General features: G+C 35.3%; 1 protein-coding gene across 1 annotated transcript in view; it reads left to right on the top strand.

Moving 5' to 3' along the window:
• Window positions 1-19,839, top strand: part of LURAP1L (leucine rich adaptor protein 1 like) — a 37,188-nt gene extending 17,349 nt beyond the window's left edge. The window contains exon 2 of the mRNA XM_032300223.1: window positions 18,192-19,839. Within this exon, the coding sequence (XP_032156114.1) occupies window positions 18,192-18,566 (375 nt within the window). The 3' untranslated portion in view covers window positions 18,567-19,839. The remainder of the gene's footprint in view (window positions 1-18,191) is intronic.
• Window positions 19,840-20,174: the final 335 nt, after the last annotated feature.

Raw genomic sequence — 20,174 nt, 5'->3', positions numbered from 1 at the left:
TAATTCTGGCCACCAGCAGACATATTTTGCCAGTGAGTATTGTACAATCCTACCTATGGTTGGTTGACTCTTTTTTTTTTTTTTTTTTTCAGGAATATTTCTACCTGGCTATGGACAACACTATAACATGAAACATACTAGCAAACTACAAGTTCTATATTTTAACAGGACATTTAAAAACTGAAGGAAAATTAGGAGCCAATTAAGTCTGCATTGCCTAGATTGTTTCCCTCTCCATCCTTTTCACCTTTTGTAGTAAGAATTGAGAAAAGTAAACCAAGCTATTCCCAGTAGCTCTTCTTAAATGTGGTGACCCATCTGTTGCCATATGTCAGACATCTGCTTTTATCACCCTCATTTGTGGTCCTTCAAAGTTAGAAGTGATGAATTAACATCAAACTTATGCTAATTTGTGGTGAGGGAGAACAGCTATTTACAAACTATTTAATCTGGCAGTAGTCATGATCAGATATAAGGAATACAGGAGAATAAGAACAGAAATCAGAAATACTTTTTTGAATTAGTGGGTGGCTTTTAGGTAATTGTAGCACTTCCATGGTTATATTTCTATTAGCAAAATGTGCAAGTGGCCCTTGCTTGTAAATATTTGTTGATTTTACATCAAAGTGACTACAGTATCAAATATAATAGGGTAGAAGAATGTTCATGCAGGTCAATGCCCATTTAGCTTCCATTGTAGAATTGCTTTTCTTGAAAAAGATTATTCTTTTTTAAATTCAGTCTTAATATGTCATCAGAAAATGTTCACAGAATATGAAAGGCTAATACAAACACTGACCAGACCATAATAAAAATATTTTTCTATTCTTTAGTGTTGTGGAAAATAAGTGAATTAGAATCAGAAGATCAAGATATTTGGCCCATTTCTAGCACTAAGTGGTGATACAATTTTGGCCAAGTTATCAAGCTTGTGTCCACATATGTATCATAGAATGTGGTGCTCTGACTCAAAATTAATTGTGATTTCTTTAAGCACTAGAAATCTGTGATTCTTCTGTCTGACTTTAGGGTCTATTTTCATTGTTGCATGGAAATCATCACTTATGCATTTATCAACTCTGTTTTTCAAGCACACATGTAATTCTTCAGAGCAATACATAAAATATCAGTGCTATTTAGATTCAAATAACATTTTTAAAACAAAAATTAAATTAAATGATGTGTACTGGGCACGTTTTCTATGCTAAAACCACATATAAAAATCATTTTGAACAAGAGAACAGATCATTACTGAAAACAAATTGTCGCTTAATTGAGCTGCTTAATTACATTATATTTCAACATCCTTGAACGTGGAAGACATTTTAAAAAATTATACCATTGTATTTTATAGTATGTATTCTGTGTATCTATTTATACAGCATATTATTTTGATGTTTGTAGTGAAATGCTTACTACAAACAAATTAACATATCCATTATCTCAGATAGTTGCCTTTTACATTCTTTTTTTTGGCACGTAAAACCTACTCTCAGTAAATTTTTAGTATGTAATACAATATTATTAACTATAATCCTCATGCTGTGCATTAGATTCCGAGACCTATTCACCCAACAGAGCTACAACGTTGCACCCTTTGACCTACATTATGCCATTTTAAAAGTAGAGGAGATAACCAAATGTTATTAAGCACTGTCTAGTGAGGCTTTATGCCACATACATATGTTATCTTATGCAGTTTTCCCAACTGCATTGCCTTGATACGTACATAATATATACCACTTTATGATTAGAAAATTGGTATAGAGAAAATGTTTTGTAACAGATCCAACTGACAAAATCCAAGAGGTAGTTAATAGAAGAATAACAATGTAAACCCAGTCATCTGAGATTCAAGATCCAAACCATGTCTTTTTATAGGGTGCCAAACTGGCTGGGATTCCATGTACTACACTGTCTACATTACATTGGGAACTTTACAGGGGTTTAGCAAAACAAAACAAAACGAAACAAAATATATTGAACCAAAAAGAAAAAAAATCTATTACTTCTTGGTTGATTTTAAATTTCTGAGCAAGAATCTTTCAAGATTTCGTGAATATTTGATAATCTATTAATTTCTACAATACCATATGATAGTTTCTCCTAATGAGCTCAGATCATCACTTTCCACCATGATTGTGTTAAGTTTCCTAAGGCCTCCCCAGAAGCTGAGCAGATGCCAGCATCATGCTTCCTATACAGCCTTCAGAACAATGAACTGAGTAAAACTCTTTCCTTTATAAATTACCGCATCTCAAGTATTTCTTTATAGCAATGAGAGAAGGGACCAATACACTTAGTAGGCTGCGGCACAGCAGAGAGTTAAAGCTCTCTGCTTTACCTAAGTATAAAAGCAACTGAAAATATTTAGGCTTTTACATAATGATAAAGATCAAAATGATTACCTTTGGTGCAAAAATAATTTCCCAGTGAGTTATATAAGCAGAGAATGTGACCTCTTAATTGTAGAAATTATATTGCAATTTCACATGACACCACTCATCCAAGAACGTTCAACCACTCCACAAGCTATAACTAATGGAGCCTAGCATTAGGATATTATGTTAAATGTGGTTAAGTATATCAAAGATAGCTAAAGCTGTTAAGAAACTTACTCATGGTGAAGTTGTGAATTAGGAATTACAGAGGTATATCTTAGGAATCTGTACCTCTGTTCTTTACTATGGAGTGCCAGGCTATGTATATATGTAGGTATGTATATGTATGCATGTATGTGTGTATTTTCTAAAGAAAAAAAGATTCTCAATCTATTACCTTAATAAGTTATTAGATCAATTTCATAAAACTGCTATAAGACTTTAATTTAAAAAGAAAATCTTCCTTTAAGAATATTTTTAAATGGGTAAATGGACAAATTTAAAACAGTATGTTTAGGAGTTAAACTTGGGAATGAGTTTTATTACATCTGAAATTCATGAGACAAACTTCTTTTATGTTTATTCTTTTTAAAAGGCATAAACACAGACTTCAGAGGAATTTAAGAATGTCCCCAAAAGGAAGAATAAGTCAAAACACAAGAGGAAGAACATATTTGTCATGGGAATTTTAACAACTGTAAGACTGGGTTACACGGAGGAAATAGGAGATCAAGCCCTCTGAGTTTTTCTGGGTCATATATTTGAAAAGCACTTCATTGCCTCTGATTGAAAAATGGAAAGCATCCATGATTCACATATACAAATTAACTATTTTTGAATTCCCAGTTTACTTCCTTCTGAGAGTGAATCTGTCACTCTGGCTTCAGGAGAATGAAATGGTAGTTTGAGTACTAGAAGAGTTAACCTCCATTATGCATGATAAAGTTGGCCTGGTGTCAATGCAACAAATGTAGCTTTTTTCTAATAAATCAAAGATAAGAAGTGTATATATAATTACTAAAAAGGAGTTGAAGGTCTAGGGACAGATATTTGTTGGAAATTTTTGTCACAGCAGAATCATACTTTTAAGTTCTTTTGTATCATCTACATAGTCTATACTGTATTGGGCCCATCTACATTTGCATCAGTTCTAATAAGATTTTTGTCTGTAGCTTTGTTATTTTGCTACTTGATTTTTTTTTTTTTTTTCTGAGACAAAGTCTCGCTCTGTTGCCCAGGCTGGAGTGCAGTGGCATGGTCTCAACTCACTGCAACCTCTCCCTCCCATGTTTGTGATTCTCTTACCTCAGCCTCCTGAGTAGCTGTGATTACAATGGCCAGCCACCATGCCTGGCTAATTTTTTGTATTTTTAGTAGAGATGGGGTTTTACCATGTTGGCCAGTCTGGTCTCAAATTCCTGACCTGAGGTGATCTGCTTGCCCTGGCCTCCAAAAGTGCTGTGATTACAGGTGTGAACCACCATGACTGGTCCTCTATTATTTGATTCTATCAAAATTTTTCTTTAAAAATAGTAAAAACATACAAATATAAAACAAGCATATGCTTAATATTTATTTGACTAAATGAGGGAAATCATCAGGATGGACAGATGGTTAAAGGAAGAAACAGAAGTCAAATAATTCATTAGGAAAGGAATTTGGGTTAAATTCACTAGGAAGTGCCAATTTTTTCTTTTTTAATGCTTGTCAGTTTGGGACCCTGGCAATTCACTGCCTAAATCCAGCCCACCTGTTTTTGTAAATAGTTTTATTGGAACACAAACATGCTCATCGATTTACCATGACTACCCCTATAAACCATAAGTTATAATCAAATTTAAAATGTGTCTTCATTTAAAAATATAAATTATAAAAATTAAATGATGTTTGTTTTTCTTTTTTTTTTTTTTTTTTTTTTTTTTTGAGACAGAGTTTCACTCATGTTACCCAGGCTGGAGTGCAATGGTGCCATCTCGGCTCACCACAACCTCCGCCTCCTGGGTTCAGACAATTCTCCTGCCTCAGCCTCCTGAGTAGCTGGGATTACAGGCACGCACCACCATGCCCAGCTAATTTTTTGTAGTTTTAGTAGAGACGGGGTTTCACCATGTTGACCAGGATGGTCTCGATCTCTTGACCTCGTGATCCACCCGCCTCAGCCTCTCAAAGTGCTGGGATTACAGGCTTGAGCCACCGCGCCCGGCCTTGTTTTTCATAATGGCAAAACAAGGAAAAGATATTTAGCTATACATAAACTAAAACTACCAAACCAAAAATGTCTAAAGATTCATCTTGATTATTACATACTAATGATGCTTCTGAGGTAGGGTTTTTATGAGGAAATTTATTTTTCCTTAAAAGACTAGAACATTCAGTATATTAGAGTTCAGTTTATTTTCTGAGAATTCTGGGACTACTAAATTTGTGCAAGTGTTTGACAGCCTCTAAAATTAGAAAAAAATGATTTTCCTGAAGAAACACTATAATTTAATTTATTGGCATACCCTAGAAGAAAATGCTTCATATTCTCAATATGATAGTTATATGCATATATAAAGAGTAAATATGGTAAATAGTGGTAAAAGGTTTTTCTCAGTTAAATACACAACCACCTAAAAGACTGAAATTCAGTTCCACAACCTCGAGCAAGAGACATGCAATCTTAATGGTTATTCTCCTTTTCAGTGGAAAATGAATGTTTTCTTTGTGGATTTAAGCAGACAAACAGACACACAAACAATATAGAACAACTAACCATATTCTCTGTCTTCTACCACTCAACAAAGAATATATTCTCATCATCCTAATACAGGTTACCAAGTGACTCTCATAAAACCAGATTGCTAATTATTGTTATCACAAAGGGAGAACAATTTATAGATTATGTGATCTCCACTGACCTAGTTATTCAGTACCTACTAGTCCCTGGAACTGGCTGTTTTATACACATGTTTTATGCATGAGGGTTCTCTTGATTACATAATTAAGCCCAGCCTTGTAGTCCAGTATCTAGTTGTGAAAATGGACATAATCCTAGACAATAAGTTAAACAAATGTGGAACTTCCTGACCAAGATCATAAGAAACAATGAAATAAACCTGAAAAAAAATAAAAGAGAAACACAGAATCAGAAGACAAATCTGACAGTCAGAAAGGGAAAGTTCTATTGCTGTTTGTGATTCACGCCAGGAGCTGCTTAGGCAACTCTGCTTCACTAGCTCTAGCAAGTGAGTACACTATGCAGCTTCAGAGCAGCCTTCAAACCTGTCAAAGTGTAATTTTATAAAAGTTGAAAACTGGACTCTCACACAAATATAGAGGGAACATTTGTCAAACATTGATTTAGTTCACTTAATGAGAGAACCAGTACGATGGTACAGCTGGTTCAAGGGAATTAGAATAGGTTGTATATTTCTAAGGAAAGTCATATAAATTAGTTTTCTAAAATATATAACAAATTATCAAACATCTAGTAGGAAAATAAAACTATAACCTTTGAGATTCTTTTTTTTTTTTTTACTGGATAGAAATAATTTGCATTTCTTTAAGACACAAGTCTACAAGTCAACCTACAGCTTTATAATGCTGGGCCAATTCGGTAGTAAATAGCAGGTCACACAAAACTGTAACCCCATAGATAATTAAATAATGCTTCGATAGGTTTCTTGGACTGTGCTCCATTTTACAATGGAAGAGACAGTCAAACTTTGCTTTATTTTCAAATGCTGGATAATTGTCTCAAAAATTTTATGTTATACTTTTAGATGTCTATAGATATTCTCAAGAAATTTTGAAAATTTTTGGTAAAGTGGATTATACTAATTTACTTTTTTATATTTTCTAGTAGGCCTAGAGAAAAAATAAGGTGTTGAGATTTCCATTTCTAGATTGTAATGTTCTTCAGTTGAGGTGACAGTGTTGTCTCTATGCTCTACCAGGGTCTAGGAGAATGTCATGTACATACAATCTTTCAATAAGTGTTAATAGCCTCTTTTGCCCCTCAATTAGTTTTTTACCACTATTCAACTATATCATGCTACTCTTCTGAACAACTGAAGTCTTTTAAATATGAGACTGAAAAGGAGAATTGGCTAGGGTAAGCTGATGTATTACAAATAAGCTTTGGAAGAGATCATCTGTTTCTCATAGCATGGAAATAGAAAGACCCTTTCTAGGCAGCACAGTTTGAGGCAGAGACTAGAGACTATGTAATTAACCAAACTTCAATCTGATTCTGGCTCTGCCACTTAAAATCTGCAAGAATAGGATGCCTTACTCTTCTGGGTCTCATTTTCCTTCACCTACATAATGAAATTAATCTATCGGTGTTTTTATATTTAAGGTGACTTTCTTGTAGAAAGATATAGTTGGGTCTTGTTTGTTTATCCACTTTGACAGTCTTTGTCTTCTAATTGATGTATTTAGACTATTCATATTTAAAGTGATTATTGATATGGTTGGATTAATAGCTATCATATTTGTAAATATTTCTATTTCTTTTCTTTGTTCATTCATTCTTATTTTTTTCTTTCTCTCATTTCTTTTTTGTCTTCCACTGCTCTGGTTTTAATTGACCATTTTATATGATTCTACTTTCTCTTCTCTTGACATATTAGTTATAGTTCTTTTTTAGACACAATTTTTAGTGGTTACCCTAGACTTCTTAGAATATGTTTACAACGAATCTAAGTCCACTTTTAAATAATATTATACCACATCATGGTAGTACAAGTACTATATGAAACAGTATTCCCAATTCTTCTCTTTTGTCTCTTATAAAACGGCTCTCATTAATTTCATTCACAAATAAGCTATAATCATTGAATACACTGCTGTTGTTTTGAACAGATTGTTATCTGTTAGATCAATTAAGAAGAAAAATCAAAAATTTTATTTCACCTTCATTTTTTTTCCTAATGCTCTTCTATTTTTTAACATAGATCTGAGTTTCTGCCTATATTTTTTCCTTCTCTCTAAATAAATTTTTAAAACATTTGTTGCAAGGCAAGTCTACTGGTAACAAGTTTCCTCCATTTTTGTTGGTCTCAGAAAGTCCTTGGTATTTACTACTTCACTTTAAAAAGTTGTGGCAAAAAATATATATATAACATAAAATATGCTATTTTAACCACTTTTAAGTGTATAGCTCAGTGCCATTAAGTATATTCACATTGTTGTACAACTATCACCACCATCCATCTCCAGAACTGTTTTATTTTCCCAAACTTCTCCTTCATTTTGGAAGTATAATTATGTTGGATACAGAATTTTAGGGTAGTAGCCTTCTTCTTTGAAGACTTTCGATATTTTACTCTACACTCTTCTTGCCCATATGGTTTATGAATAAACGTTTGTTGTAAATCTTATGCTTGTGCAACTGTAGGTAAGGTGTTCTTTTTCCTCTAGCTTTAAAAAATTTTTCTATTTATCTTTCATTTTCTATAATTTGAATATAATATGCCTAGATATATGTTATTGGTATTTATCCTGCTAAATGTTCTCTGAGTTTTGCAAATCTGTGGGTTTTGTGTCTGCCATTCATTTTGGGACATTCTCAGTCATTGTTGCTTTAAATGTTGCTTCTGCTACTTTTTCTCTCCTCCTTATGGTATTCCCATTACACATGTGTTATTCTGTGTCAGTTCATTTGCCTTCCTATAAAGGGTTACCCAAGACTGGTTAATTTATAAAGAAAACAGGTTCTGCCCATATTCTGCAGACTGTACAGGAAGTGTGCTGCCACCATCTGCTTCTGGTTAAGGCCTCAGGAAAGTTACAATCATGGCAGAAAGAAGGGGCAGCTTGTGCTGTCACAGACCAAGACAGGGAAAGTGAGGAGATGCCACATTCTTTTAAACAACCAGATCTCACATGAACTTAAAATGAAAACTCATTCATTACCGTGAGGGGAGCAATACACCATTCCTAATGGATCTGCACCCATGACTCAAACACCTCCCACCAGGCCCACCTCCAGCATTGGGCATCACACTTTAACATGAAATTTGTAGGGGGCAGAACATCTAAACTGTATCAATACCTTTTCTAATAGCCTGTAATTTTTAGATATTCTGTTTTGTGTTTTGATTTCTTTTTTCTTTTTGATTTTCACTTTGGGTAGTTTCTATGGACACATCTTCAAGCTCACTAATTCCTTCCTTAGCTCTGATGTTCAATCTACTTATGAGCCCATCGAAGGCATCGTTTATGTTAGTGTTTTTTATTTGTTACATTTTGTTTATTTCTTTGCACTTTCACCTCTCTGCTTTTATTACTCATTTGTTCTTGCATGTGTCCACTTTTTCTATTAGAACCATTAGCATATTAAACATAATTGTTTATATTTAAATCTGATAGTTTCACACCTGAGCCTGGTTCTGATGCTTGCTTTGTGTCTTCAGACTTTGTTTTTACCTGTTAGAGTGGCTTGTAATTCTTTGTTGAAGGCTGAATATGATATGAAAGGAACTGTGATAGATCGGCCTTTAGTGCAAGGTTTATGTTTATGTGACTAGGAGTCAGATTCTGTTTACTGTTTGCTGTAGCTATAGTGTCAGAGACTAAAATTTCCTCTAGCACTCTTGCTTTTGTCTATTCTATTGTCTTTGGATTTCCTTCAACATTCTTTAAATAGGGTCAGAGGCCTGCAGTTCTTTTTGCTGTAGTCCCCGGTTATTATACAGTAGCCTTATTGATGTGGTGGCAAGCTGTGGAAGAAGTCTTCTACTCTCCATAATCAGGTCTCAGTCTTTTATCAAGCCTGAGTTGGATATTTTGTTGATTAGGTTTTGGTAAAATTCCAGTCTGTTAAGTTATGGTAAAATAGGTTCCCTTAGGGACAGGCTTTGTTATGGAGAACAGAGATGTGTCTGGGTATATTTCAGAGCTTTCCCCCTCCTGCCAGAAGCACAGGGGATATTAAGAACCTGGTAGGGTTCCTAGAGGTAAAACTCATGAAAGTGTGAGGTGCCTGAGACTGAGCCCCCTTGGATTTTTTAACTCACAAGCTAGTCCACACTAACCTTCCAGCAATTCACCAATTACAACAATTGAGAGAGTGTGCCAAAGGCAGAAGCCACAATCTAGGTGATCCACAGGTACATTCAAGGTTGAAGATTTCTGCTCTAGGAGCAGGGCCCATCCACTTTATTCTGTTGCAGAGATTCCTTCCTTGCTTAATTTTACTCACTCTCTGATGTTGTTTTTTTAAGAAGTAAAGAGATCACTTTTTTTTGTAACTCAATTTTCCCCTACAATAAATTTTACAAAGTAAGTTTACTAAAGCACTACTGGGCTGCACAAAACAGCAGAAAATAGAATTGGGAGAATGAAGAAGAAATATGGGGCATAAGATCCATGACAAACAAATTTAATTAAAGCATCAAGAAATTACTAAAAGAAAAGATTAAGCATTTGGGTAGAAAAGATGTCAGGAATCATGTAAAAATAGAGATTACAGTCCTACCTCCTCAACAATCTTTAAATGCATTGCTGACCAACTCTCCATTATAAAGCCTACTATTTACAATAGTAGCCTCTTATTTTAGAAATATAGCCATCAGAAAGTATTATAATACAAAAATATAAATGTTCAACTGAGTTTAGGTACCTAGATTATTCCCTTTTTCAGTATATTTAATGTCTCAATAATGCTGAGTCATTTATATTTAGCATTCGAAATCATTCCATAAAAGGCACTAAAAACTTTGGTATATTTTGCAACTATCTCAAATTTTATTCAAGATAAAATTAAATTACATTCAGGTTTTAATTATGTCTACAAAAATAAAACCCCCAAGGGGTAAAATGAAAGTCTCTAATCTGCTTAGCATAAAACGCAATCAGTTAAGTAAAGCCTTCATTCTGTACCTTCTCAATGGTATACTGAAGCCAATACCACTGAGACGTGTGAGCTATTTGTTAAATTTTCAGTAGTTTTGTGAACTAATTGTCAATCACATTATTATTAAAATTTTATATTTTAATAAGACATTATTAAAATTTAAAGTATTTATATAAACCTATAAGTTAACTATTTATATAAACTTATAACTTAAAGGTAATAAATATTCAAAATTCATCACATTCTAATTATGTTACTACATTTTACTTTAATTTTTTTTTGAGGTCATTTAAAACATCTACTGTATTCATAGGATGAAAATACTCTCTATGCTGCAGTACTGAGTATCTCTTATAAATCTCATGTTTATGTTTAAGGACATCCCATTGATAGATTAAAATTGGCCATATAGGAGTATTTATGCTACAGAAATTTAAAAACTCTATAAAGCAGAACTCAGCTTTTATTTTCTTGATTGTCTAGACTTAAGAAAGTGTTAGAGAAAAATGTTAAAACTGCAGGTTAAATTTGAAAAGTGTGGCATGTCACTGGTTATTAAATTTCCAATAGTGCCAAAAAAGGGAAATATTCTCCATGTATTTGAAAACTGCTATTCAATTCAGTGAAGAAGTTGCTCATATCATTGATGAACAAGTAAAGTTCCAACATAACCAGTGCTGAGGCTGAAATAGGTTTCAGTTTAGTTAATATATTTTGCACTAAGTAAGAAAGAATTTAAGAGTGAATCACATATCAGAGGTAATGATAATAATTATTGAGGAATGAATTAGCATATGAGATTCACTGTATTTGTGAAATTTTGTTTAAACTGCATCCATAGTTTCCTATACATATAAGAGTTCAGCAAGAATAAATGAAAGCATTCTCTGAAAATCAGTTGGTCATATGGAAATGACAATAAAAAGTGCTTTATATTTTATTATCTGTAAAGTGTATGTTATACATCTTCCATATCAGTACACTTTGTATTACATTTATGTATGAATATATGTATGCATATGTGTGTACATATATTTTTCTCAAGAAGCTGCTTGTTAAACATTTACTGGCACCCTACCCTGTGTCCTTCCCTTACAATGTAATTATAGCCACTGGAGATCACAGAGGAGCACATTAACATGCCCTGGTCTTCCATGTGAAAAGAAGATTTTAAGTTATAAATTTCAAAGACACATACGCAGAATACTTATTATAAATTGATGGAAACGCTTCTCTGGTTTATGTTCAGTGTGTATAAACTTCTCTGCTATGAATTTGGGGAGCCGTGTTTTCATTAGATCATTCTAAACGAATCTTGGCTCAGATGATTTATAGTCTACTGCATTAGCCAAAACTACACTTTGCATATGCATGTTGAAAATGTTCAGGGAAACAGTTTTTGCTGTATTAGAATATGGAAAAGGAATTGACATCACAGGCATCGATGTATCAATTGGATCTAGAATCTGATGAAATCATACTGAAACCAAACTGCATGTCTTTCTTTGGCAATCAAAAGACTCACCAGCAGAAACTGTACAGATCTCATGAGCAGGACTGGCGGCAGGAATTTATGCTTATGATTCAGGGGAATCACATGTGCCCCTTTCAAATGCACCAGATACAGCTTTCTACTTTATCAAAACAACATCAGTCAGTCCGCTGTGCTGATGACAGTGTTTTTATGTATGCGATTGAGTCCTTGGGGAAATTACTCTTCTACAAGGTTCTGGGAAAAGAGTGAGCTGTTTTAGTCCTGTACTGTTCAGTTCCACATATAAACAACACAAATGGAGAAACACAAAGCTGACTGTTATAAAAATGGAATCCTCTGTTGCCCAATTAAAAACAAATTTTGTTGTAAATTTTGGACTGACTGAGAAAGTGAAGGAAAGCTTTGGCGAGAGGAACAGCACTGACTTTTGCATAACTGCAGGCTTTTCACCTGAAGCATTCCAAACTAAAAGCAGTGAGTGGAAATGCTGTACAGTGTCTTCTCAGACTGCAGAAAGATGATATCATTCTTATGGATCTTCTGAGAAAACAGAAGAGTGCTTTATAAATATAGATATTAATAAAACTTCTGGAAATTTTAAGGATGGGTAGGCAGAAAATCTTCTGTGATCATCAAATTGAGGATGTGCTGAATTTGGAGAGAGAGCAAATTTGGACACAAGGAGGTTATGCAAAAGGATCAAGCAAACAAACTGGAATAAATTGCTAGAAAAACATTATTCCAAGTGCCTTTACAACAGCTCTTCAGCTTATATAGACTTTTAAAAATATATCCTAAAATAAATGTGGGTAGAAAAGAGGCCTTGACAGAATTAAACTCTCTTCCACTAACTACAAATCAGAGAATGCTGATTAGTTTCTCCTCTTGAGAAACTAGGGTTAGAGAATCACATTAAAAAGCAAGTCTAGTCTTTCTTCCTTCATTGTATGTGACTATGGACTTGCAAAGAAGTCTTTCTTCCTTCTAATTCATATTACAGCTTGCAGGATGCTTGGGATTTACATCTTGAATACTGTGGATTTTACAATAGGAATAAATAATTAGGAGGTGGTCTGCTTTAATTTGTTTAGTTAATATTCATAAATTAAAGGGCAACGATAATGGAGGAAGGCTTTATGAGAAATATGAGTCTGTGATGCTATCCAAGGCTCCAGGATGAGAAAAGCAAAAAATGTCCCTATTTGGAAGGTACCTTCAGCAGCTCATGTGCATATTGCAGTTAATATATAAACATATTAAAGATGATATGCATGTTTGTCTTGGAGTGGAATATAAAAATGATTTTTATTCAAACCCAAATGGTGAGAGCAAAAATTATTATTGTGACAAAATTTCTGATACAGTACCTAAAATTCACATCAAGCCCAAACTTATGACCTTAGCCATGAGTTTTTACCAGTTACATCTTTTGCTGGAGTTACTGAGCAGCAGAATTGATTGTTCTGTCTCCTCTACAGCCTGCATAATTTTTTCATAGCAGAAACAATTTTGTAACAAAATGGCCACAGGAATGACGAAAGTATCAGGGAATATGTCAAAATGGAAGAAAATCTTGAGACTGTCTGATTTGTAGAATCTTATTAAATTAAACATTAAACACCTAAAATGTTATGTTATTAAATATCTGAAATGAAAATCAGTATGAAAAGCAGATACGTTAGGTGGATGCCTCAGTTGAATTCAGTCTTCTTATTGGATAAGATTAGTTTTTGTTCACAGAACTACTTTACCACCTCCACTGAGTCCCATGGTTCACTGCAGCTCAGAATGAAATATCCTGATTTTTCTTCATGTATAAGGAAACAAGCCACTTTACCCGAAGGTCACATAGGAAGATGGGGAAGTGACAAGTTACAGTCAGTACCATGTTTCTCATACACCACCACAAAGAAGTCAACCTGATTAGCAACCAAAAATCCAACTGCATTCTTTCTTGGATTCCATTGCGCCAATTTATAACCTTTGTATCCTTTCAGCATTAAAACTGCAGTCTAGAAGACAAAAGATATCTGGGAAAGTTTACTTTTAAGAATATTTTTGCCTTCAAGATCCCTCATTTCTAGTTCTACCATAGACCCAGTTCATCATCTGTCAAAAAAATGACAGGAAATCTCGGTATTCTCCCTAAAATACAGAGACCTGCGACATCACAATCTTGAAGCCTGAGAGACTAAGCAGGAAGCTGAACCATGTGACATAAACTGTTAAGGACCAGAGGGGAGGTGGGGAAGTGAAGAGGAAATACATCTCTTTGGACCTTTGGACCAATCAGTCCAAACCTTATATTTTTGTTTGTTTTTTGGTTCTTGTCCTGTTTGTTTGTTCCCTTTGTTCAATTCATTTCGCCAAGTGTTTACAGAACATCCATGTTGTGCTAGTACCAGTTATCACCTCTCAACAAACAGAATAATGTTTGGAGTGTGACTCACACCTTGAAATCCACTTCCTTTTAGAGATACTATCTTATACTCAGTAAATTTAAGCTAGGAATAATCTCACACCAGTTAATCAGTGTTTGAATTTGGAGAAGGAATAGAAGGGATTATCTGCTGGGAATGCTTCATTACTGAAATGTTCTTTCCTAAAGCTACTTTTTTTTTTTTCCTTTCAAGTCACATATCACTGACCCACAGCAAAACCCAGATTCCGACAGATAATCCAATCTGAAGCAAAGTTGGTTATACAGGTGTCAGACAGGTACTAATTTAGCACCTACTTTGTGTGAGATACTCTTTTAGGTCTTGGCATAGAGTGGTGACCAGGAAAGATCAAGACTCAAGCACTCTGTGGTGCTTTCATGCTCACAGGGGAAACAGAAAATAATAAGTAAATGCATGATAAACAGTATGCTTTCAACTAGTCAGAAATATTATGAAGGAAACAGACATGAAAATGTAATATTAATCTAGGTATGGGTATTGCATATCATGATTGATCAGGCAGGAATCGGGTTCTCCTAGGAGGTGACTTTTAATTCAGACCCTTAGGGTATCCCAACTCTTAGTATTACTCAGAGTCAAGTTACGGGACCTTATAAGACTCCAACAGAAGGAACCACACAGTTTCATGCTGCCAGAGCAAAGTTATTCTGTTCTTAATTGATGGCTGCACTTCATAAAGACTGAAATGAATAACAGTGAGGAAAGGCGGGGCAGCTACTAGAGACAGAAGAGTCATTGTGATTTAGTTCTTTGGTGGATTGCTCATACTTTCAAGGGTCATCAGTAGTATAACCACACCTTGGTGCTTGGAGAAAGCAGAGTGTAGCAGCTGGGCTGGCCCAGGCCTCTCTGTGCCTGGAGTTCCTGGTAATGAACATGCCAACGTGTGAACCGGCTTGCCCAGTGCTCCCACGGTGGGAAGCTGTTTACTCTCTCCCTGGAGGACACAGGGTTAGACACAGTTAAATCTATAATCATTATCAACTAGATCAACACGTTCTAACCGACTTGCTGTCGTCGTTTTTTTTTTTCTTCCCCAACAGTAGTTCAATGGCCTGTGAATGTTTTGCTTTCAGGGAAAAAAAAAGAAAAAATTTTCTTATTTCAATAAGTCATTTCATGGTCAAAGGAAGCTTTTGTTACTTCATAGTCCACTCCTCTTTTCTTTTTATTGCTTAATAAAACTGAAAAACTTGATGCAGCCACTGTGTAAGTCAGACAAAAAATGCTGACCAAAAAAAATCTATTCTAAGTATGTTTTAACCCCTGGTGGTAGAGTTGTTAGGAACGTGTATTATTACTGTCTTAAGAGCTAAACTTTCACAGTTCCTAAAATTATGGCTATTTCCAAAAATCAACCAATTATGACTATTTCCAAAAATCAGCCAATGCTTAGGATAGACCTTAAGATATGGAAGAAATGTAAGACATGGCTTCTTTCTTTACGGAGCTCATAGCTTAGTTGAAAATGCTGAAAGACAATCATTGGCAGTATATGACAGTACAAAGTTAAGCTACACTGGGAGATAAGCTAACAGGACTGCAGTGGTGAAGAGGGCCAGCAGTGGAGGCTGGAGCCCTCAAGTAGTGCTTGATGAGAGAAATATGACTTGAAGAATGGGGAGGATTTGGAGAGGAAGAGAATGAAGTTTCTCAAATGGGGAATGACAGAGGAACACACCCAGAGTTGGGCATGAGCTGGAACACTTTCACAGGAGAGGGTGGAGATGTGAATAAATGCAGTCGTGGTTCATTTGGGGAGCTGTTGGGAAATGGTTAGATTAATATTGCGCCATGCCTTAAAAGGGGCCAGCTGTTTTATCAGCTACAGATGCCTGCTGAATAATTTTGCAAAAGTTTGACTCATATTGATTTTCTGGGCTGCTCAGTGGACTCAGAAAAATTGTTGGTGATTTGTAAATATTTGTTGTATTACGTGTAACTTGACCATTGTCTTCCTGGCTCATAGTGGGTGCAGATGAATTTAAACACCATCAGAAAGCTTCCTTCCTCAATATAAAGTCATTGCAAGGTTATCGAGATGCCCCAACAAATAGAGGGGCATCTTAAGTTCACATCCTTCTGTTCATGAACATCTCAGTGAAAAGTCATTTTTTCTGTTACTCTCTGTGCAATTTACTTTTAGTGCTTTGTTCAGAGAAGATGAAGAAGTCAGTCAAGTCACTTCAATATTCCAGCAAAATAAAGAGATTTTAAATTGTACTTTATGCTTTTTGCATGTATATATATAGTTTTATTCTTTCAAACCCTGTACAATCTTGCATCTCTTGGAGTTATTAATGGAAATTCCATCTCTCCCAATGTTTGTTCATCACATTCCCTCAATCCAAAGTTCCTCTTCATTTATGGATTAACTCCTCTCCCAGAAATATTTTTACAATACAAATGAATACTTTTGAGGGTAATTGGCTCTTTTCTTTCTTACAGTTGGAGTTATCCAAGAATGTCTTTGATAATTCCAGAAACTGACATAAATCTCAATTAGCTGTGAATCATAAAGAAAGAATTAGCATGACTCAGCCTTTAGGGTTAATAACCCAACTGGAGGAACAGAAATCCATTTTTAAACCATAGAGAAGACCAGGTGCGGTGGCTCATGCTTGTAATTCCAGTGCTTTGGGAGGTCAAGGCGGGCGGATCACGAGGTCAGGAGTTAGGGACCAGCCTGGCCAGTATGGTGAAACCCCATCTCTACTGAAAATACAAAAAATTAGCTGGGCACGGTGGTGCACAACTGTAATCCCAGCTACTCTGGAGGCTGAGGCAGGAGAATCACTTGAACCCAGGAGGTGGAGATTGCAGTGAGCCAAAATCATACCACTGCACTCCAGCCTGGGCGATAGAGCAAGACTCTGCCTCAAAAAATAAATAAATAAAAGAGAGAGAGAGAGAGAGAGAGAGAGAGAGAGAGAGAGAGAGAGAGAGAGAGAGAAAGAGAGAGAGAGAGAGAGAGAGAAAGAATATGACTAGGACCTCTACTGGCCAAACATGTCCCTGCCAAGCTCTGGACTCAGGAGCCTTATCACTTCTGTTCCAACAGAACAATCATGGGAGTTCTTACAGCAGGACCTCCCCAAACATCGCCTCTTGATGTTAGTGTGGGACCTGCAAAGAGACTCTGCTTTGTGGCTGTGGAGACACATCCCTGAAGTAACTTAGTGCTATCAGAAGGACCACACACCTAGAAGGCACATAGGGGAGTTTTCAGACCTTCCCAATGTCTCGTATCCCACTTTTGATTGGGGTGACCCTGATATATCTGAAACAAATAGTCAGATCTACAGAAACATTTGTACACTTCATCTCATACATTGGATCAGGCTAGTGTATCAGCTTTGGTTCATAAAAGCAAAAGCATTCTTCAGCAGTGTCTATGTTGATATAGTCATGAAGAATACAGGCCTTTTTTGTACACTTAACTTTTTTCTATAGGTTTATCTTTCTTCATCTGTAAAATGAAGACAAAAATAATAATACCTGTCGTACACTGTTATTACATTTGGCTAATGAATGCTAAACTTTAATGAGGATGCTTGTCACATTATCACTCTAAAACCAGAGGCTCTTAGAGGCTTCTATGACGCTGAGGATGACTCCTTAATTTCTTCACCTTCCTTTTCTTCCCATGCCTCAGGACTCACATATATATTCCAGTGTAAACATTAATAAACTTGATCTGGCCAAAGAGAGAATAAATTTTCTAGTAGCGAACCTGCCATCCATTACATGTTCAGTTCACTGGTTAGGGTCAGGGATGCAGCGGGAGTTTTATTGTCCCTTTTGGAGCATGATGCATCTGGCAGGAAGTAAGCTTTTTTATTACAACTCCTACCATCAGTCAGCAATTTTCAAAAGTTCCTGAGATCCAGTTCACTTATATTTTATTCTGTGAATTTAAAATTCTGAACTGCATACAGTCCCCAAATGAATTTGAGGTGTTTCAAGAATATAAAATAATTGGAATGTATTTATTTTCTCCTTCTCCATAGGTTAACCTCAGAGCCACAGATGTCAAGCTCATGCGCCAGTTGCTCGTAATCAATGAGAGCATCGAGTCCATCAAGTGGATGATCGAGGAGAAAGCCACCATTACCAGCAGAGGCAGCAGCCTCAGTGGCAGCCTGTGCAGTTTGTTGGAGAGTCAGAGCACCTCCTTACATGGTAGCTACAACAGCCTACATGATGGCAGTGATGGGCTGGATGGCATTTCCGTGGGAAGTTATCTGGACACATTGGCAGATGATGTCCCAGGCCACCAGACTCCTTCAGACTTGGACCAATTCAGTGACAGCTCCCTAATAGAGGACTCACAGGCACTACACAAGCGTCACAAATTGGATTCTGAATACTACTGTTTTGGCTAGTGACACAGTTTTTTGCATGGGACTGGTGTGCAATTAACCTGTATTTATCCTTCTTCTCTGCTGCTATATTTTTGGTGTGATTTTTATTTTAATAAGATGATCTTTTTAAAACAAGCTGATTTTGAAACTGCTTAATGGTATTTCTGTTGCTCCTAATACCTCTCATCTGAACTGATTTTTCTCTGTTACATCTCTATTTTTTATTTATTACAATGATTTTCTCCCTTCTTTTACAGTGGCACAAACAAAGTAGGGGGAAGAGAATAAGCAATAATTATGTTTTTGCTTTAGTTTTCAGAGCAATGGGTCAGGGACTAAAAGAAAAACTTTGCTAAATTTTACAATAAACCAAAATCTGATTAACAGTAATTTTGTCACTTGTGTTCTTAAATGATTTAAGGTTTCATCTTCCAGAAGATACTGAGATATATCACTGTTGGCATATCAGGTTAAAGAAAATGCTTGGAAAAAAATTAAGCATTATTTCTAGGCCACAACATTCTAGTGTATAATAAATGCTGTTAGTCACATCTGCCTGCATGACAGTCATCCAAAAGTCCCCAACTATATACAATCTGTTCAGCCAACTCACCCTTGTGTTGGCACTTTGGATTAACATTTTGTCATCAGTGATTCTAGCTTAAATCATCTATTTATTTGTGTAATAATATGTATTACTCTCTCAAATTTCAAAGAATAATTAAGTATGGAGGCCATTCAAGGCAAAAATGTCCTAAATTTAATTGCATATTGAGATTTTGCTGGTAAATACTTTTTTGCATTTTGCAATTCTAATAGAATGTATAGCTACTTAGATGCATACAAGCAGATGGATAGAAAGATAGATAAATATCCCTATAGTAGGGAAGCAGAATTGTTATTCATTAACGAAGTCCAATATGATATTTATTCATCCTAATAAATAAATGATCTCTTAGTTTCTGAAATGGAATATTGTAACTCACATAGAGAGTGGACTTTTAGTTTTAATATAATGTTATTAATCCTCTGCATTTCTTTCACCTTGATAACTCCTAGTGAGGGAATCTAATTAAGATTTCACGCTGTTCTTTGTAATGTAAATGTTTCTGGACTAAACACTGTATAATACAAATCAAAAAGTCTTCCTTCTTACAACTGAGAAATGTCCTTACCCAAAAAATGTTTCACCCAAATTTCCTTTGTCATTATATACTTATTACACTTCTTGAATTTATTGTTTGTTTCCAAGGCATATATTATTCAATTTCCAATTAAAATATATCAGGGCTTATATTTTATGCTAGTCTTTTCACATAAATAGCTTGATATAATTCTCATCACAACAATCTCATAATGTGAGGATTGTCACCATCCTATGTTTTATGTTTGAGGAAATTGAGGCACACAGAAGGCAGGCCACTGAGACACATCTCCCAGTAAGTGTCAAAGCTAGGATTTAAACTTGCATCTGTCTTACTCCTAACAGCAACACTCAATAATCTCTTCGGTAATAATTGATATTAAATAATAAAATGGGAATGAGAAAGCACATGCAAGTCCATAACAAAAATTAAAAATGTAACCAACTAATTTCAAACAAAAGATAATGAAATATGTAACCATATG

The sequence above is a fragment of the Sapajus apella genome, unplaced genomic scaffold (genome assembly GCF_009761245.1).
Source record: "Sapajus apella isolate SASKATOON/1434 unplaced genomic scaffold, GSC_monkey_1.0 scaffold42, whole genome shotgun sequence".
NCBI classification, from domain to species: Eukaryota; Metazoa; Chordata; class Mammalia; order Primates; family Cebidae; genus Sapajus; species Sapajus apella.
The sequence above is the reverse complement of the archived record's forward strand: the minus strand, read 5'-3'. Positions and strand labels throughout refer to the sequence as shown.